A 21,014-nucleotide genomic window follows, 5' to 3' on the forward strand; every position below is an offset into this window, starting at 1 on the left:
TTCTTTATATGACAAAAGTGCCGCCATTAATTAAGATCAATGTTTTATTTTATGGACTATAGATTTATAATAAGATTTAATGTATGAAGACGTAGTACATGTGGACTCAGCATCATCTTGGAAATTATCAACATTAATTAGATGAAATAAATCTGCCATCTTAATTGTATATACAGTTAATATAATAGAGATGGTGATGGCTTATCTCGATTCGATTCCCTCTGTTCTTCACACACCTCTCGCACTCTACTTTAATAAAATTAAAAAAATATATAAACCATTATACCTATTTAAAGTGGGAAATAAAGCTGACCGTCAAATTATCAAATTTCTAGTATTATATTTTTTATCACTAGTTTAAAGTACTTTTTATTTGTATTTTAGAAGTAGTACTTGTTTAATTTATTTCAACAGTACATGATGGTGAAACTGAGCGAGTAGCATTATCTAGTGCTTATCATAAGATGTTTTGCATATAATTAAAAAATTGAGGATTTTTTTTGGTATTTTAAAATTTTGACAACCGTAAAAACTAAAGACATCTTTATTACAAAGTGAAATTGAAACATATTCAATATAACATAACTCATAGTAATGTTTTATTTGTAATTCGTAGTCTCGATTGTTAATTACGGAGTAGTAGTTTTTTACCATTCTAAACTTCAAAGTTTTATGTTAATTAATGTAATTCACAATGTCACATAGTTGGGGTTGTGAATTAATGTTTTTATCTATAACTCACAACTTCGAATCATTACACTTGTGAATTGATTAATTTTTACCTTAGTACAAATTGGTTGATAATTGCCTTTTTATCATTTTGATGTTTTTTTTTTCTTTCTTTTTAAAATAGACATAGTGAGTGACCAACTTGTCTCAAATTGAAGCATGTGACATTAGTGCCTTGCCTCCAAATGAAGCAAGCATGTCTGTTTATTTTCTAATGTCTTGCGTTACATATATTTTACTCTTTTCTCCTTTTAGTATACCCAAATAAATTTGTGTGATATCTACATTTTCTAAACCAATGCAACTCCCAGACATCCATCATATCAATATAGGTAATTCTTTGTTATGTTCAACATGATATTTCAATATTAGTTTCGATCATATCAATAAATTAGGGTGTACTCCAAGTGCACTAGGCTAGCCCTATGCAATATAAACGTTGTGTACAAGATATTAGTATAATTAAACTTACTCCCTCCGTCTGCGAATAGGAGTCCCGTTTTTTCATTTTAGTCCGTCCGCGAATAGGAGTCCCGTTTTTTCATTTTAGTCCGTCCGCGAATAAGAGTCTCAGTTCATTTTTACCATAAATGGTAATAGGTTCTCACATTCCACTAACTCATTTCACTCACATTTCATTTAAAACTAATATATACAAGTGAGATCATTATTCAATTAACTTTTTTCCATCCACTTTTCTTTAATATTTCTTAAAACCCGTGCCGTCAAGGAATAGGACTCTGAATGGCGGACAGAGAGAGTAGAGTATGATTTTACTTTTGATCAGTCCTACTTAACAAGAAATAACTATGTACCATATCAAAAGAAGTTAATTGAGAACAAAGTATATAGAATAAAAATTGGAAAAGAGAAAGTACAGTAGGATAACGAATGAAATAAATAATTGAAGAATGGGTTAAATAGGGAAGAAAATAAATGGATTTGGATCCCCTGCTGTGGCTCCAAGCACAGCAGGGGCTGCTGTTACACACACTAAATTTTTTAAAATAAAAAAAGTTAATATTTTATATATTATTTTAATGTTATAATTTATTATTTAAAAATTGGCTGTATGTAACTGCAGTCCCTGCTGTGCTTGGAGCCATAGCGGGGGATCCAAACCCAAAATAAATAGTAGTACTAAGAAAGATAAATGCATTGTTATTTTTGCTATAAAAAATGATTCAATTATAGAGATGATCCAAAAAAACGAATACAGAGTAGTAGGAGTACTATACTAGTACTCAATTAAAGTAGGGCGTACCAACGAATACCCAACTTATACTCTCAATGCACGAAAAATAATCTTATATTTTTTTTTAATTTTGGAATGTCCATAAAAAATTATCTTATTCAAAAAATGGAAAATTCATTTATTATACTTTACCCACTTTTTTATCTTCTTTTTCATAGTACTCCCTTCGTCCCATTGAAGATGACTCACTTTCCTTTTTAGTTTGTCCCAACTAAAATGACTCATTACTTAAAATGGAAACATCTTTAACTCTACTTTATTCCCCCTCTCTTACTTTACTCCCTCCTCTCAACACATAAAATAAATTTGCATAAAATCTCGTGTCGACTAAGAAATGGGTCATATTCCTTGAAACGGAGGGAGTACTTTACCTGCTTGGTCTCTTTTCATTTTAATTTATCAATTTGTGAGATTACTACTAACATTTTAAATAATAATTTAGAGTATTTATTTTCATACGGTAGATTAGTTGTTCACACGACAATTTAGCATCCACGTAATTTATATTACTATATTAATATAGAATTAATTAGAAATAGAGTCGTCACCGCTTCCATCTTCTCGTCTCCTACATTTCTTACATCACAGAGGATAGCCAAAGAGCGCTCTCTCTCTCTCTCTCTCTCTCACACACACACACACACACACACACACACACACATACACAATAATATATACAGAATATGTCGACTCCAATAGTTACCCGTTTAGCCACATTTTGGATGTGAAAATCGATCTCCACTGGCCACACTCTCTCTATCACAAATCAAACAATAAATAATAGAAATAAATAAATAAATACACACACAAATTTATATATATATCATCTCTTGCAATTCTAGCAAGGACTGAATTTTACTAAACAAGAAAAAGAAAAGGAGAAGAAAAGAAGAGGGCCTGAATTCAGCCCTCTGCTTCCCTATCTATGCCTCCTCTCAGATCTTGAATTCAATCCCTTTTTCATCTGGGCTTCCACTCTTCCGTAAATACTCGCTCCACATCGATCTCCCTTGCTCATTCCATCTCAAAGTTTGATTCTTTTTACTCCTTTTCAGGTGGGTTTTGGATTGCGCCTGCTTTTGGTTTTCGATCTGTCGAACACAGCAGATTGCCTATTTTTTTTAATCTGAGTAGGTTTGTTGCTTTAAGGTATGCTTTTCTTGACTCATCCGCATTATGATTGTATTCCTTTGCTGTTAATGAATGATTCTGTATTGATTGAGCTGCCTAATATATCGAATTTGATTGTCACATCATCTGTTTACTGATCTAGCTTCACTTGACGGTGGATCCCTCTCTATCTTGTTCAGTTTATTGAGTTTGTTTGATTCCTTTTTTGTTGGTGATTATGGATATATGCGTGTGTATTGATGTGTATGGATGAAGTGATGATGTTTTTTGGATTAGGATTATTGACTGTTTGATTGGAGATCAGGTAATTTGCTATAATGGAAATGGAGCCTGGAAAGCTTTTCATTGGTGGGATTTCATGGGACACCAGTGAGGAGCGATTGAGGGAGTATTTTCAGACTTTTGGTGAAGTAGTTGAAGCGGTGATCATGAAGGATCGCACCACTGGCCGTGCTCGCGGCTTTGGTTTCATTGTTTTTGCTGATGCTTCTGTTGCTGAGAAAGTTGTCAAGGAAAGGCACGTCATAGACGGAAGAACTGTAAGTTGTGATTCGCTTTGCTGTTTGTTTGCCAATGACATTTCATAAGATCGTCAACTTATTGGTGAAGTTTTTCGTTTGTCATATATCTGACATATTTGTTATAGGCAATACATGACGATCCAGTCAATACCGTTTCATAAGATTACCAACTTATTGGCGAAGGTTTCTCGAATGCCTTAAATCCGATATGTTTATTGCCAATGGCAATACATAGAAACGTTCAATTTGATACAATAACTATAGATAACAAATAAATAAACTTCCTGTTAGTGCAATGTATGGTGTTTGATTACTTTTTCTTTGGATCTACGTGACTACGTGCATATGATGGCATTTTAATTGTTTTATACGGCGTTTTATTACTTTTTCTTATGATGTACGTGTATGATGTCATTTTAATTGTTGTATGCTGTCTTATGAGCCAAGACAATGCAGATTCATAAATGACATTCGTCGCTAATGTTTTAGCAGTTGTGATGGGACTGAACGGAGTATGTATTTAGTAAAAAAGCCTTTGGAAGAGATAGTCCGTCTTTCAAAACAAATGATTTTTTAGACTGTTCAGGAAATAGGTAAAGGCTAGGAAGCAAGAAACAATATTCGGCTAAATTGCTTCTATTAGGCTAAGCTAGCAGGTTTTAGCTTGTTTAAACAGCAATCAACCTATTTCTTAAACATATGATGGTGCTAAGGGTCTAAGATATGAAGAACATGGATAAATTATGAGGAATTTCAGAGATTTGAAGGGACTGGAATGCACCGCACCAAGTGCTTTCGTCATTTAGTTTACTTAGCTCTTCCGTCATAGAACACAATTTATTTTGTTTGTATTTAATGCAGTGCTTATTGCAGCATTTTTGGAAACGTATCGTGATTGACTCTAGAGGTAGTACATGTTGTGATGCAACCAATAAAATGTACCTCGTTCTTTTACTTTTCTTGTAACCTTAGTTCAACCTTGCTAACTTTTCATTTGTATTTGTGTAAATGCAATTTTACTCTTGTCTTTGCTTCGTTTTTAAAGAAATTGAGGGATTATCTTCTGTGAGTTGAATGAAAACTTGGCAGCAAATAAAATTTTTTGCTATTGTTCGGCCATCAGGTGGAGGCAAAGAAGGCTGTTCCGAGAGATGATCATCAAAACTTCAACAGAAACAATGTTAGCATCCATGGCAGTATCCAAGGCAGCATCCAAGGGTCCCCTGGCCCTGTTCGTACAAAAAAGATTTTCGTAGGAGGTTTAGCATCCTCAGTCACAGAAAATGACTTCAAGAGGTACTTTGATCAATTTGGTACGATAACAGATGTTGTCGTGATGTATGACCACAATACTCAAAGACCTAGAGGATTCGGGTTTATCACTTATGATTTGGAGGAAGCAGTGGATAAAGTCCTTTTCAAAACTTTTCATGAACTCAATGGAAAGATGGTCGAGGTTAAGCGTGCTGTTCCAAAGGAGTTATCTCCTGGACCAACGCGGAACCAACCGAGTGGCTTTAACTACGGGCTGAACAGAGTGAGCAGTTTCCTTAATACTTACAGTCCAGGACACAATTCTAGCTCTCCAAGTGGCTATGGAATGAGAATGGAAGGTCGATTCAGTCCTGTGGCAGTAGGTCGGAGTGGATTTCCCCCCTACAACACGGCTAATTTCAGCATGGGTGTGAACTCAGACCCTGGATTCGGTTTAAATGGTATGGCAAGTGCTGATTCTGGCTTTGGGTATGGGCGTGGGATGAACTCTTATTATAGTGGAAACACAGATCGTTTTGGTAGTCCCGTTCACTATGATGGGGGTGTTACTGGAAATGGCCCTATGTTGAATACCAATGGTCGAAATTTATGGGGCAACGGGAATCTCAACTATGCTTCAAACCCAATGACGTCAAATGCATTTGTTGGCCCGGGAACTGGAAATGCGGGTGGTCTCGGAAGTATTGGGGAAATCTGGGGCACCAATCCTACTTCCTCCCAAGGTGGAGGAAATGCCTCCTTCAGCACTGAGAATTTCGGCTATGGAATCAGAGAAATGAATATTGGTGGTAGGGCAGGTTATGGTAGAAACAATGGTAGCAATATTGGCACAACGTCTCCTTATTCTGCCCCAAACAACATCCGTGATGGAGGTTTGGGAAACATGTACGAGAGAGAGTCCTTTTACGCTGGTCATGCTTGGCAACCATCTTCTCCCGAGCATGATGGTTCCGACCCTTTTGGTTACGAGCTTGGTGTAACTGCTGATGCAGCACCGAACAATTCTGTTGGTTACGTTGGAGGTTATAGCGTTAATGCTAGGACTAATAGAGGTAAGAATCCGGACTTCATCTCTATCCTCTCCTCTTCTTATATTATGTTAACGCGTTCGTTGAAAGCAGGGATTGCAGCCTAGGACATATTACGGTATGGATACATAAAGATTGTAGAGGCCATATATACAAGTGGAACAAAAAGAGAGGATCATTGAGCCTAGAATGACATTGTTCTAGACAAGTGAAGGAGATTTTTATGTAAGGTTTGAACTCGAGCTTTCGAATATAGGCTTTTTTTTGTTTTTGGTAATTTGTTTGAGAATGTGCAATGGAGTTGCAGAATATACTCAAGAAAAAGAAAGTATACTGTGATTGAGCTGAGAAGCCTCCATTCTTTTGTGTAGACTTTTGCTATCATTTTTGTGCTGTAAGTCTCTTCTACAACACTTGGATTCGCTTGGCTAAGCCGTTACTAATATAACGTTTTCTTCTTCCCCGGACGTTGCTTCGTCTTCCATTCCTCCGCTTATAGTGCTCTCTCTCTATACTCTTCTTTTTCTTGTTTAAGTTTTTGTACCCATTTTTCTTGACAATGTGAGATTAAGATTTGATGGAGTACTTCAATATTTTGTATACTTTAAAGTGATAATGTTATGTTTGATGTATGTAGTAAATTATCTCAATGGTATTATGGTAGCAATGTGAAATTATGTTACTACTATGTAATAGAAAAAAGTCGTAAGATATTAGGTTTAATTAATTAATGTGTGATAGACTCCATAGATGTAGCACTCTAATCTCTAGAAATATCTTGTTTTTATTGTTAAAAAAAGAAATTTAGTGCATGTACACACCTGCACTAAATTGGTGGAAATGGATGATGAATATCATGTTTAGAATAATATCCTAATTCCTAACCTAATATTATAGGCAAAAACCACCAAATCTAGCATAAAGGTTTCGTAAGCAAGCAACACGAGCAATAACTAATATTTGTTCCCTTAAAATAGGAATTTTCGGATTAACAATGCCAAATTGAAAATATGAGAGAGGGGGAAAAAATAATTGAAGTAAAATTAATGGATAATTAGACCTATTTTATTAGGATTGTTAATGTGTGGAAAAAAAGGTTTAGAAAATAGAAAGTGAGCTAATTTTATGGGATGTGCTAAAATAGTAAAATGAGATTATCTTTTTGTGAAGGGGGGGAGAGAGTATATGAATTATTTTAACAATATTTTGTTTTTTCGTGATATGGATTTCTCCATCCTCTATTTTTATCATTCTTTAAACTTTATTCTGTTATGCTTTTTAATTTCTTTTTATTTCAAGATTCTTTGTTCCCACAAACTTTTATCCATAAAGATTTAGCGTAAGGCGTGAAATTGTCCTAACTATTTAAGAATCTAAGATCATGAATAGTTTTTTTAAGTGAGCGAACAGGATTTAATCCCTATTTAAACTATATAATTATCTGTATCTACCAAATACCCATAAGCTATTTGAGCATTAATTCTATTTGGACTATTAATTATTTAAAAATATGGCATCTTCCAGTAAATAAGAGAAAATAGATTAAAAGACTTGCAAAAACGAAAAGGCAAAAAGGTAGTTGAAATTTCAGTAGTAGTCCTAGTGATTTTTTCTAAAATTATACAAGTTCGAAAAGTAGGAAACAGTTTTGAAAAGTGAATCTTACTGTAAAGAAGCATCCATTTTACATTAATCACACCAATTAGTGTAATAACAAACAGTTGAGGGACTAGAAAAGTAAATTAGGCAAACACTTGATGGAAAAACTTTCTAACACATTTCCAACTCATTTACAGATTATGGTAGAAAAATATATTTTTTTTCCCTCAAGAATTGAAGAAAAATGATAAGGAAATAATGATGAACAGCAACTGCCTTTTTTAGCTTGTGCTTTTGTTTCCTTCTTGTTTTCATCTTCAGCCTTCAAAACCACTGTTTTCCCATTCCCCATCCACTCCGGATCCTTCTCTTTGAGTTCTTGAGATTGCATCACTTTCCTACTTAAAATGTTGTAGATCTCCTTCACCACCTTCTGAAACGCAACATTAACGTTGGACGAATCCAGAGCCGACGTTTCAATGAAGAACAGATCCTGTGCTTCGGCCAGGGCTCTACCCGAGCCTCTTTCAGATCGGACTTGTTTCCCACCAATATCGTCACCACATTCATGTCTGAGTGAGCTGTTCAGATTCAAACATTGAAACAAGCAAGACTAAGTTGTCGGATCGACCAACATATAAGAACTCGTAAACAATTTGAAATACAGCAATAAAATGTCAAGTTGCTTACTGTGAAGTTCGTTAAGCCACCAGCCAACGCTATCAAAAGTGAGGCGTCGGCTGATGTCATAGACAAGAAGTGCTCCGACCACACCTCTGTAATACGCAGACGTCACAGCCCTAAACCGCTCCTGGCCGGCCGTGTCCCATATCTGTGCCTTCACTTCCTTCCCATTAATGGTCATCTTTTGGGTCTGGATTTCTATCCCAATGGTAGACTTTGAATTAGGGTGAAACTCATCTCGAGCAAATCTTGCGAGCAAGTTTTAGATTTACCAACCGCTGAATCACCAATCAGAACTATCTTGAAAAGGTAATCATCTGTCTGCTGTGTGTGCTGCGATTGTGGTTTTTTTTTTTTTTTTGGGAAAGTGAGACATCTTTTATAAGACATGGAGTACATGACAAAGGAATGGATTGATATTTTTGCATTTCTTTGATCGACATTAAACAACATCAATGAATAGCTTGCACCACCAATAATGTTACTCCTCATTGATTTAAGGCTACAAGATTCAGTAGCAATATTTATAACACTCGACCTTCATTTTGCTTCATTGTTGAAATCCATGGTGGTCCCTTGCAGGTCACATGCGCGCTGCTCGCATTCTAGCTTCCCCCACCGAGCATCAACTCGTTCACATGGAAACACAACCTTGCCTAGGCTTCTATTAACAACGTTATGCGCATAGCATAACCATTGGGAGAACTCATCATGCGATCCAGCCATTACAGGGTTCGCTCTTATAACTTCTTTAAAGTGATCTGCACATTCCTTACAAGGATACATGCGAGATAATATCTCCATCAGTTCTTTGACATCTTTCTTCTGTTGCCTGGTCGGCTTATCCGGGTACTGAGCAGCTAGAGTGTGGAGAAAAGTCCATGTAGCTCTTCCAAGTTCTTCTTTAGTTGTTGGGCCTGATGCTTTTCCCTTGTTGAGAATTTCGGCGGGTTGGCGAGTGTGATTGGGTGTGGAGAGCGTTAAAAGAGGGGTCTTGTTTCTGGGTTGCGAGGATGAAGGATCATCTGGGCACGGGAAGAAGCGAGAGAGATTCGTCTGAATGCACTCTGAAACTCTGCCTACTCCTTTTAACAGAAGTTGCACCGGATTTTCCGACATAGCTATCGAATGGAATGCACAGCGTGAAAGACTGCAAATTTTCTACCTTTTTTGCTTTCTTCTTCTTCTTTGAATGTCAGACGCCGCAATACAGCAGCCCGTCTAATTTAGGAACGCTGCGATTGTGGTTGTTCCTCGTCTGGATTGGCCATCTTTCCACACTCTATTCACAGCCAAAAAACCATATATATCAACAAAAGCAGGATCCTTATGAATGGAACTCGAGAAATACCTAACTACAACTAGAAACTAGACAAATGAGCATAAGGGTCCCATGGAGGAAGTATTATGACGCTGGTTGGTTATTATGACGATGAGCCAGCACTCACGCGCCAATGGAAGGAGCCTGCAATATATATGAGCATGTGAAAAATGAAGACGAACCACTTGATACTCCAACCTTCAATAGCAGCTCTTCCACAAGCCACTACTGCAGGCAAATCGTAGATCTCTGTTTAGCCGTTCAGGAACAATTGAATGTCAAGGCACCTGCATTACCAGGCAAGCATTAGAAACCAAAATTACAATAGTTTTAGGCAAAACAAAGTACTTAAACCTATTTTCAGACAATCATTATCATTGCAGAAAAAATAACTCGAAAACTTTTTCAAACACTTCATCATTTATATTGGATTCCTGTTCCGAGTGCCTCTTCAAATATGAAAAATTACTATATTCCTCCCTCAATCTAATATTTGCCTTGTGTAGTTGTGTTTTCCTCCTCCTCTACCTTGAACTCAAACCCGCAAAGCAAAGGACTACAATTAGAAAAATAGGTGTTTCTAATTCTTCCACGCATCTCTAACAAAAATTTGCATACTTAGTTTGGAGATATATTGCCAAAAGAGAAATTTGTAATTTCCTTAATATGTTAAACATGTGAAGAGCTTGTTTAAAAATGTAAAATGTCCCTCTCCTTCATGCAAATTTTCCCTAATACATCCCTACTCTACCTTTGAAATCAAACGAGTGGAAGATATTGTAATTCATTAATATTGACAACAAACTTAACCCTTTCTGAATGTTATCGACTGAAAAGACGCATAAAAGAAACGAGTAAGTATCAACACCCTTAAGTGAAATCAAAATTAATCTTGTGGCTCAAGTTCAAAGTCAGCTTTCTAATGAAACTCTTCTGGTTGACAAACACCTAACTGACAAACTGATTAGTTATAGACAAACACCTAACTGACACTGATCAGTTATGGACTAATGTGTTCTAAAATTCTATCATAGCAATAAATTGCTACCACTTTAATATTGACACAAACAGATCGACTTAGTTCAAGTAAACAAGGCATACAAAGTTGCAAGAAGCTTGATTTTCACACATGATAAAAGGAGGAAAGGAATTAAAACGGCACACTCAACAAACAGAAAGGTAAAAGACCTTTACTGCCAAAAATCTAAAAGTAAAAAATAAACCAGGATGTTCCAGAGAAAATATAAAAACTTGTCCTTACACTTATCCAAAGAAGTTGAATTTTCACCAAAAAAGAGTAGAAAAGAAAGTAGATCTTCACAATTTCTACAATATATTGCCACATTCAATAAATGATTGAAGATGCAGAATCCATCAATAACCAACTTGTATCCTAAATAGTAAACAAGGTTGAGCAAAATCCGTTTCCTTCATCTATTTCCCCCAGAAAAAAGAGAGAGAAGAATTCAAATAGTTGAAATGTAAACCAAAACTGAAGACGGAAAATTGAAAATTGAGATATACCGGAGGCAGTGTCACATTCAAAATGCAGATCAAAGGAAGACAAAAATGCTAATTTGCGAATCAAACAATTACTATTTGGGAAAGAGTAGGGTTAGGTTTGAAGATTTGGCACAGCAAAATTGAGTAGAGAGAGAAGCTGATTAACACTACTAGAGTGGAAGAGGCATATCAAGTCCAATTTGATGGATTGTGTTTGGGAGATTCGACTTTTGGTCAAAAAATAAGTCAGAGATTCGAATAGTAGTGATTAGTGAACATGAGTGTGGCAACAAAATACTACTCCTACAGCTACTATTGAAATAAAAGATTGGGATTAGTTTTAACTTATAACTAAAGATATATTGGCCTATATTTTGAAGGTGGGATGGGAACTAAGGGTGTATTCACCTTCTTGGTTATACCAAGATAAGAGCTTAATTCTAAGCTTCAATGAGTGTTCACTTTCTCATAAATAATTCTCTGCTCACTATTCCTTGAAGAAATAATCATTTTTTAATTCTTCTGCGTCGAAATTTGAGTCAAGAATTTTGTTTAGAACCATCTATAGCCCTATATTTTCGATTCCCCTAAATTTTTAAACAAAAGTTTGCACAATTTATAACTAGTTCAACCTAATTATTCTTATTCTAACATTTGAAGCAAATTTTATACTACAATTCAATGCATAGCCCAATACAAGAAAATTGTGGTCCACCTTCACGTTTTTCTTCTTCCCAACTTATGCCTATTCGATTTTATCCTTATAGCTTCTGTCAAAGTAACAATGAATTATCCTTTTCAATAATAAAGTACCAATGAATTACTATCAAAATTCAATAATAAAGTACCAATGTTTTACAATCAAAAGTCAAAATAAGCATTTAGAAAATAATACTAGTATAAGTTTATATGTGGTATATTGTTTTAATTAAAATATGTAACTCCATACACATACACATGCATTCTTCTAACAAAAATGAGGTACTATATAAAATTAAAATGCAGTCGCTTATCTAATTAAGTGGTATCAAGTTAAGGTTTGGGTTCGTGTCGGGCACATAAGATTGTTTAAATATTTAATTTTTTATGGAATTATTTAAACATTAAATATGTTATATCTATTCCCTTCCTACATCTAAGTTATTGTCAAAGCAAATCACAAGAACCTAATGTTTTCTCAAAAGCCCGTTGGTGACAATGTATCTTAGTCTGTCCCCACAATGATAAAATTAGATTGCATCTCATGATCATTCTTCTCTCCTCACGCATACTAATTTAATAATAATCATACCTCATTTTAACTCATTATAGTACTCCATATCGTTTCTCACCGTTATCTCGCCTAACAAACCAAACAATACAGAACATGGGGCTGAGTTTGTTACTATAAATTCAGGCCCAACCCAGGCTCACATAGTAAATGAGTTGGGCTTATTTTATTCTCATAAAGAAATCATTCCAACAAACATAGGCCCAATAGAATTTAATAGGAGTGTCTTCTTCTTCCCCAATCTTTCTGTAAATTAGGAGACATTAGCCAATACTGTTGTAAGCTCAATCTTTCGATTCAATTTCTTATGGACAACATCTCGGCAAGATTAATACATCTATTGAGCAATGCCAAGTCATTAAACCAAACCAAACTTGTTCACCAAAAAGCTATCATTTTTGGGTTACAGAGCAACACAGCCTTGTGCAAAAAAATCATCAATCTATACATCTTGTGCGGCGCATATCGATGTGCAAATTCGGTTTTCCGGAGCATCGAAAACCCTTTAGATATCACATTATGGAACGGTTTGATGTCGGCATACGCAAAGAGCTCCATGTTTTCCGACGCGCTCTCATTGTTTCGGAGTTTGCTCAAATTCCCTTATTTAAACCCCAATGAATTCACGTATCCTAGTTTGTTGAAGGCTTGTGGCGGACTGAGACGACTTGATTACGGAGAAAAGATTCATAACCATTTGATAAAAAATGGGTTTTTGTCGGATGTCGTTATTGCTAGCTCTTTGATGAGGATGTACGCTAAGTGTGGTGTATTTGGTTCTGCTCTCAAAGTGTTTGACGAAATGCCTGACAGAGATTTGGCGTGCTGGAATAATGTGATTTCTGGTTATTATCAGAGTGGGCAGTGGGAGAAGGCGTTGGAGTATTTTGAGAGAATGAAGAGCTCTGGGTTCAGGCCTGACTCTGTGTCGTTTACAATTGCGATTTCTTCGTGTGGGAGGATGTCGGATTTGGAAAGAGGGGCACGAATACATGAAGAAGTATTGAGCAGTGGGCTTGTTGTGGATGATTATATTGCTGCAGCTCTTGTTGATATGTATGGGAAATGTGGCTGCAAAGACAGGGCTAAGGAGGTTTTCGAGGAGATCAAGATCAAGAGCTTAGTTTCTTGGAATGCAATGATTGGAAGTTTTAGTCAGATTGGAGACAGTTTGTCATGCATTGGACTCTTGATTAGAATGAATGAGGGAAAAGTGCGGCCTAATTCAACCACCATGTGCAGCTTGTTAGTGGCCTGTGCCAAATCGGCACAACTGCAACATGGAAGATTCGTACATGGCTACATTGTTAGAAACAATGTATTGAATGATATCTATGTTGAGGGTTCACTAATTGATTTTTACTTCAAGTGTGGAAGAGTTGCACTTGCAGAAAAGGTATTTGGAGTGATGCGTAAGTTGGATACCATTTCTTGGAATGTCATGATCTCTGGTTATGTATCTGCAGGCTGCTACTTTGAGGCGCTAGGCGTGTATGATGATATGAGGGAAGCTGGTGTGAGGCCGGACGCAATCACCCTCACTAGTGCAGTAACAGCTTGTGCACAATTGGCTGCTTTGGAAAGGGGCAGAGAGTTCCACAAGGTCATCACTGAGAGTCACTTGAGCTCCAACGATGTACTAATGGGTGCCCTTTTGGATATGTATGCCAAATGTGGTGCTGTAACTGAAGCTGCAGCGGTGTTTAACCAGCTCTCAAGAAGAGATTTAGTGTCATGGACTTCAATGATTGCAGCATATGGCTCTCACGGCCAAGCACCCGAGGCATTGAAGCTCTTTGACAAAATGCTCCAAGCTCGTGTAAGGCCTGATAGAGTCACGTTCCTTGCACTGATGTCAGGTTGCAGCCACGGAGGGTTGGTTGATGAGGGCCTGAGAATTTTCAGTTTGATGGAACACGGCTATGGAATCAGACCTACAACTGCGGAGTATTCGTGCCTGATAGATCTCTTGGGCCGTGGTGGGAGATTGCAGGAAGCATATGAGATGCTCCAGCAGAACTCTTATGCTAGAGAGGATGTGGACTTGCTAAGCACACTATTTGCTGCATGCCATGTGCATGGGGAGGTCGAGTTAGGGGAGAAAGTTGCTGATCTCCTTATTGAGAAGGATCCGAATGATCCTTCAACTTATGTCGTCCTTGAAAAGATGTATGCGGCTGACAAAAAATGGGATGAAGCACGCAAGATTAGATTGAACATGAAGGAACTAGGGTTGAAGAAGAGGCCCGGGTGCAGCTGGATTGAAGTTAATAAGAAGGTGCAATCATTTTTAGCAGAGGATAAGACATTCTCACACCTACAACCTGTTTATCACTGTTTGTCCTTATTATATACCCATATGGACAAGAATGAGATGGAAGCACAACCCGGAACAAGTGATGGTAGATGTAACAAACCATGTGGGCCTTGATGTTAATTTGGGTGCCAGTCATGAATGGTTATTTGCTCCTCTACAGTTTATTTATTGTCTAGGACCCAGAAAAGCAGCTTCTCTCCAGAGGTCCCTAGTAAATAGCGATCGAGCATGTAAGGGAGAAGCCACATTTACTGAGAGCTGTAGATGTTCATGAATATGCTAAGCAGAAAAATCATCTGAACAAGAAAGAAACCCTCAATGATATTAGATTGGAATTGATGGAAGGTTTTCAGGATCGTCACAGACCTTTTGTAGAACCAGGTCAGGATGAAGAGTTTTGCATGATCACCGGAGAGACTGAAGAGAACTCTCTGAAGGAAGAATTGTGCAGGCCACGGTTCGAAAGGTGCAGGAGGATTTCATGGACGATTGGAGGGATATCAATGAGTTAAATGAGAAGCTGAGCGAGGGTGATGATATGACTTGCAAAACTAAACCAATTCAGAAAAATCACTATCAGGTGTTTTTAACTTGTAGAGAAAGTGAAATGAGGAGTAACTGTTACAAGAGTCATAGAATGACATATACTTACTATCATGAAGAACGCAGAAAAAGCTCACAAGGAGGAGCTTGAAAAGAAGCATTTCAAGCCGAGGATGATCGTTCACTCACGCTTCCAAAATATAAAGTCTGATGCAGCGATAGAGGTTTGTTGTAATCTTCTATTGTAGACTTTCGCAGTTCATTGGTGGGCCTGCTTGCGCTTGCATACGTATTGGGAATTTGGGGTAATTGAATTGTTTTTTCTTGAACTTGAAATGGTTTCATTACCTTTTAATCTAAGGGTGCATTCGCATGCAAAGTGTAATTTATACCGGTGAAGATTCATTCTACTGATTTCAATTTGTGATATCATGCCAAAGAGTGCATTTACATGTTTTTGTAATAGCTTATTGCTGCTACTTACTCTTCCTGTTTCAATTCGTTCATGTCTTTGAGTTCTTATACCTTTGATTCCTGTCAACAGAACACTTTTTGTCCGACAAGGATCCCGGTGGAAGTGTCATACGCCCTAGTTTGAAAGTTTATGATGGGTATATGCTATTAAGGACATTGTAGAAGGTGGAAAAGAGCACAAGGATATAACCAGCTTGCTTCGAATTGGGAAAACACTGAAAATTGGAGAGGATGCATTTGAAGATGTTGATATGGAGCTGTTATTTTGGAGACTTACTGATCATAGGCTATGGATATATTAACTAAATAAAATATCTTATGCCCTTTCCAGATTACATATTTTCATGGCCGGGGCTGTGGGTCAGATTCTTATGGTTATGGCAGGGGTGACAGACAGGACCGAGACTGTGGTTCACAAAAGTCCAGGATTCACCGGGCGATGGTAGTTGTGGAGGCAGAAGTGGTGGTGGTGGTAATGCTTGTAACTGTTGGTCTATGCTGAATCTTTTACTCTGATTTCTAGATGTCTTCTATTGCCCTTTTTTATTCTCTGTTGAAAAAAGGCTATAAAAATATGAAACTTATTCTGTACTGAATCTTTTATTCTGATTTTTAGATGTCTTGTATTACCTTTTTATAGTTTCTGTTGAGCAAAGGATATAAATATATGGAAGTAAGTTCTTAGCCAACCAATATATGACATTTTTTATATGCTATTCATTAAAAATGAGGAATTTGTTGTAATTGATAAAGATCAATATTCAAAAGTACTCTTCATGTTGGGTATGTTCATGGTATGGGACTGAATTTGGTTCGACTGTCTCAGCAAGGTTACGAGTGGAATGAGACGAACGAAAAGGCCACAAGAACAAACACCTCCTCCTCCGTCTTCCCTCACTCTCCATTCCAACTCCATCTCCTGCTTCGGATTTGCCCCCACATGTTCTGACTATTGCAGTTGTTGCCTAGTCACTGACTAATGAACTCCTGGCGACAGATTGGACACGAAGCTCGTTGTTCAAGCCATGGCGCTATGCAATCTGAGTGGTACAAGTGGTAGCTTCCTCACCTGATATCCCAATTCGAAACTGAGTGGTACAAGTGGTAGCTCGGTGTCCCATTTGAACCCAAGAGTTTCGTTCATAAACTCCAAGATGCCTGGCTTTCTGACTGGCATGTTTCCCCTAAACACCAGTGAATTCCAGGAATTGCCATCAATCACCTCAGATATGTTGCTTTGCTGTCTGAGGAATTTCAATAGGGGATCCATGAACCAGATTGTACAAGGTGTTATTAAATACAATATTCCCTCCGTTGCTTCATAGTTGAAGCATTCATTTTCATTAATCACAACAATTAGCCTGAACTCCTGATGTGTAAAAGATACTCCCTCCGTCTGCGAATAAGAGTCCCGTTTTTCCATTTTAGTCCGTCCGCGAATAGGAGTCCTGGTTCACTTTTACCATAAATGATAACATGGTCCCATCTTCACCTTACTCATTCCACTCACATTTCATTTAAAACTAATATATACAAATAAGACCACTATTCCAATAACTTTTTTCCACTCACTTTTCTTAACATTTCTTAAAACCCGTGCCGCCAAGGAATGAGACTCCTAATGGCGGACGGAGGAAGTAAGTGTTTAGTGCAATAACAAACAGTTGACGAACTAGAAAAGCAAATTAGGTAAATACTTGATGGAAATACTTTCTAGCACATCTCAAGCCATTTACAGATTATGGTAGAAAAATATATTTTTTTCCCCTCAAGAATTGAAGAAAAATGAGCAGGAAATCATGATGAACAACAGCTGCCTTTTTTAGCTTGTGCTTCTGTTTCCTTCTTGTTTTCATCTTCAGCCTTCAAAACCACTGTTTTCCCATTCCCCATCCACTCCGGATCCTTCTCTTTGAGTTCTTGAGATTGCATCACTTTCCTACTTAAAATGTTGTAGATCTCCTTCACCACCTTCTGAAACGCAACATTAACGTTGGACGAATCCAGAGCCGACGTTTCAATGAAGAACAGATCCTGTGCTTCGGCCAGGGCTCTACCCTCCGCGGTTGTCACCTCCCGAGCCTCTTTCAGATCGGACTTGTTTCCCACCAATATCGTCACCACATTCATGTCCGAGTGAGCTGTTCAGATTCAAACATTGTAACAAGCAAGACTAAGTTGTCGGATCGACCAACATATAAGAACTCGTAAACATATTGAAATGCAGCAATAAAAAATGTCAAGTTGCTTACTGTGAAGTTCGTTAAGCCACCTGCCTACGCTATCAAAAGTGAGGCGTCTGCTGATGTCATAGACAAGAAGTGCTCCGACTGCGCCTCTGTAATATGCAGACGTCACGGCCCTAAACCGCTCCTGGCCAGCTGTGTCCCATATCTGTGCCTTCACTTCCTTTCCATTAATGGTCATCTTTTGGGTCTGAAATTCTACCCCAATAGTAGACTTTGAATTAGGATGAAACTCATCTCTAGCAAATCTTGCAAGCAAGTTAGATTTTCCAACCGCTGAATCACCAATTAAAACTATCTTGAAAAGGTAGTCCTCTGTCTGCTGTGTTTGTTGCAATTGTGGTTGCTCCTCGTCTGGATTGGCCATCTTTCCACACTCTATTCACAGCCGAAAAACCATATCTTGCTATTGCACATATATCAACAAAATCAGGATCCTTATGAATGGAACTCGAGTTATACCAAACTACAACTGGAAACTAGACAAGTGAGCATAAGGGTCCATGGTATAATGACACTGGCCGGTTATAATGATGATGAGCACTCAAGCACCAACAGAAGGAGCCTGCAATATATATGAGCATGTGAAAGATGAAGGCGAACCACTTGCTAATACACCCTTCAATAGCAGCTCTTCCACTAGCCACTACTGCAGGCAAACCATAGATCTCTGCTTAGCCCTTCAAAAACAATTGAATATCAAGGCACCTGCATCACCAGGAAAGCATTAGAAACCAAAAATACAACAGGTTTAGGCAAAACAAAGTAGTTAAACCTATTTCACACAGTCATTACAGAAAAAAGGAACTTGAAACTCTTTCAAACACTGTTCGCCTCTTCAAATATGCAAAATGCATATACTCCTCCCTCAATCTAATATTTGCCTCGTGCTTTCATACTCTTCCTTGAGCTCAAACCCACAGAGAAAAGGACTACAATAAGAGCAATATGTGTTTCTATTCCTTAGTCTATTCCCTTGGAGATATACAACCAAAAGAAGAATTTGTAATTTCCTTTAAAATATTAAACACGCGAAGCACTTGTTTAAAGATTTAAAATGCCCCTCTCCTCCATGCAAACTTTCCCTATTGCATCCCTACTCTTCCTTTAAAATCAAACTAGTGGAAGGTATTATAACTCATTACTATTGCCAACAAACTTATTCCTTTGTGAATGCTATTGGCTGAAAAGAAACAAAGATGCATTAAAGAAACAAATAATTATCAACAACCATGAGGGAAATCACAATTAATCTTGCATTCAAGTTCAAAGTCAGCTTTCTAATGAAACTCTTCTGGTTGATAAACACCTACCTGACAAACTGATTAGTTATAGACAAACACCTACCTGACAACTGATCAGTTAGAGTGCTTCTATTATAGCAATAAATTGCTACCACTTTAAAATTGACACAAACAGATCGACTTAATTAAAGAGAACAAGGCGTGCAAATGTGCAAGAAGCTTAGTTTTCAGTTTTCACACATGATATGCAGTACTGTGCAATGGTATCACACAGTAAAAGGAGGAAAGTAATCGAAAAAGGCACACTCAACAAACAGAAAGGTAAATGACCTTTACTGCCAAAAGTCTAAAAGCTAAAAATAAACAAGGATGTGACAGAGAAAGTGGAAGAGGAAAAAACTTACTTGTCCTTACACTTAGCCAAAGAAGTTCAATTTTCACCAAAAAAGAATAGAAAAGAAAGTAGATCTTCACAATTTCTACAATATATTGCCACATTCAATAAATGATTGAAGATGCAAAATCCATCAATAACCAACTTGTATCCTAAATATTTGAAACATAAAGCAACAGAGTAACATAAGGCAATTTGCATCAATTCACTCATTGAACTAAGTAACTTGTTTCCACAAAAATTCAAAGGTCAATTAACCGAAATGTTTCACGATGAACAGTTTTACCACTTCCAACTTGTTAGGAGAAACAAGCTCGAGCAAAATCCTATCAGCACAAGTTTCCAGAAGAATTCAAATAGACCAATCACATTTCAACATTTCAGCTATCGCATTGAAATGTAAAAAACATAAACCAAATTTGAAGACGGAAAATTGAAAATTACCGGAAACAACAAATGCAGCAGTCTCCCCTAAATCTTATATCCTGCAAAACGTTCAAAATGCAGATCAAAGGAAGACATGAATCATAATTTGCGAATCAAACAATTATAGCGGTTGTGGGTTTAGGAAAGAGTAGGGTTAGGTTTGAAGATTTGACACAACAAAATGGAGTAGACAGAGAAGCTGATTAACACTACAGTTGAAGGCATAAATGGCGGAATCAAGTCCAATTTGATTGATTGTGTTTGGGAGACTTGGACTGCAAAATTTTGGTGGAGAATGGAATATATATAGTCATATACATCTGGTGACGGTGCCAATTCCACCTCATTTCCATGTGATCTTATTAAACAATACTACCTCCTTACACCATATGTTATCACATTTTACTCAGCACCTATTTTTATAAAATATCTACGTATTCCTTAAAATGTCACTTTTTTTTTTTTAAGATGTTACGTTCTAAATAACATATTTTTAAATATAAAAATATTACTTTCTCTATTTTCTCCCTCTCACTTACTTTATTTTTCTTCATTTTACTCATAACAACACTACATAAATGTCATGTTAAATTAGAAATATTCCACTTATAATGGGACCAATGTTTTAAAAACCGGACCAGCGAGCGAACCGGCGAGGCTACTGGTTCACGGTTCAACTGGTCCAACCAGTCGAACCATCGGTCGAACCGTTTTATTGTAGCATTTATATATATATGAGTATAGGGGTGCGTTAGGCTCCTTTGCACTTAAGTGTCCTATTTCCTTCTTAATCTCAGCCCTTGGATCCTTGAATTGGATGGTTGTGATCAATGCATTATTAGTCTATAATGTTGCATTATTAGCCGCTGTGCATTATTAGAATGAAAATGTGCATTATTAAATGACACGTGGCATTAATCTAACCGTTCAGATGACAAAATCGTGGGGCTAGGATTAAGAAGGAAAAAGGACAAAAGATATTAAAAGGATTTGAATACGTCCCTATGAGTATATAATTAAATACATATTTATTATAAAACACTTGGTTTCAAAA

At 37.1% G+C, this 21,014-nt stretch overlaps 4 protein-coding genes and 2 pseudogenes across 11 annotated transcripts; 2 read left to right on the forward strand and 4 right to left on the reverse strand.

The window, feature by feature from the left end:
* The first annotated feature begins 2,646 nt into the window (after positions 1-2,646).
* On the forward strand, positions 2,647-6,406 carry LOC125201821 (uncharacterized). 6 transcript variants are annotated; one of them, XR_016135654.1, is made up of 6 exons: positions 2,648-2,966; positions 3,040-3,133; positions 3,420-3,654; positions 4,760-5,963; positions 6,033-6,169; positions 6,247-6,406. XR_016135654.1 is itself a non-coding variant. In XM_089065452.1 (5 exons), the coding sequence occupies exons 3-5, from the start codon at positions 3,433-3,435 to the stop codon at positions 6,044-6,046; spliced, it is 1,440 nt and encodes a 479-aa protein (XP_088921578.1). In that variant the 5' UTR covers positions 2,648-2,966; positions 3,092-3,133; positions 3,420-3,432; the 3' UTR covers positions 6,047-6,406. The 6 variants fall into 6 exon arrangements, 4 of the variants coding, with proteins under 4 accessions (XP_088921579.1, XP_088921578.1, XP_088921576.1 ...); XR_016135655.1 differs by having other exon boundaries at positions 6,311-6,406; XM_089065452.1 differs by having other exon boundaries at positions 3,092-3,133; positions 6,033-6,406.
* A 1,195-nt stretch (positions 6,407-7,601) lies between these two features.
* Positions 7,602-9,493, reverse strand: LOC125215163 (ras-related protein RABA5a-like; annotated as a pseudogene). Its single transcript, XR_016135942.1, has 4 exons — positions 9,457-9,493; positions 9,342-9,343; positions 8,229-8,552; positions 7,602-8,119 (listed from the first exon to the last, which is right to left on the reverse strand). The product of XR_016135942.1 is annotated as a ras-related protein RABA5a-like (transcript).
* Positions 8,617-9,341, reverse strand: LOC125215180 (FAD-linked sulfhydryl oxidase ERV1-like). Its single transcript, XM_089066053.1, has one exon. The coding sequence runs from the start codon at positions 9,339-9,341 to the stop codon at positions 8,763-8,765; it is 579 nt and encodes a 192-aa protein (XP_088922179.1). The 3' UTR covers positions 8,617-8,762.
* Positions 9,494-12,582: 3,089 nt separating the features above from the next.
* LOC125215154 (Tetratricopeptide repeat (TPR)-like superfamily protein) lies at positions 12,583-16,265 on the forward strand. Of its 2 annotated transcripts, none has more exons than XM_089063791.1 (2): positions 12,583-15,481; positions 15,721-16,265. In XM_089063791.1, the coding sequence occupies exon 1, from the start codon at positions 12,624-12,626 to the stop codon at positions 14,745-14,747; it is 2,124 nt and encodes a 707-aa protein (XP_088919917.1). In that variant the 5' UTR covers positions 12,583-12,623; the 3' UTR covers positions 14,748-15,481; positions 15,721-16,265. The 2 variants fall into 2 exon arrangements, with proteins under 2 accessions (XP_088919917.1, XP_088919916.1); XM_089063790.1 differs by having other exon boundaries at positions 12,583-15,400.
* Positions 16,266-16,411: 146 nt separating this feature from the next.
* Positions 16,412-16,920, reverse strand: LOC148931663 (putative E3 ubiquitin-protein ligase RHC1A; annotated as a pseudogene).
* Positions 16,921-17,198: 278 nt separating this feature from the next.
* On the reverse strand, positions 17,199-20,325 carry LOC125215171 (ras-related protein RABA5a-like). The gene is made up of 3 exons (XM_048116510.2): positions 19,979-20,325; positions 17,903-18,604; positions 17,199-17,791 (listed from the first exon to the last, which is right to left on the reverse strand). The coding sequence occupies exons 2-3, from the start codon at positions 18,261-18,263 to the stop codon at positions 17,448-17,450; spliced, it is 705 nt and encodes a 234-aa protein (XP_047972467.2). The 5' UTR covers positions 18,264-18,604; positions 19,979-20,325; the 3' UTR covers positions 17,199-17,447.
* Positions 20,326-21,014: the final 689 nt, after the last annotated feature.

Source organism: Salvia hispanica, chromosome 2 (assembly GCF_029641045.1).
Source record: "Salvia hispanica isolate PSC_SH4W2 chromosome 2, Shi_PSC_v1, whole genome shotgun sequence".
Taxonomy (NCBI): domain Eukaryota; kingdom Viridiplantae; phylum Streptophyta; class Magnoliopsida; order Lamiales; family Lamiaceae; genus Salvia; species Salvia hispanica.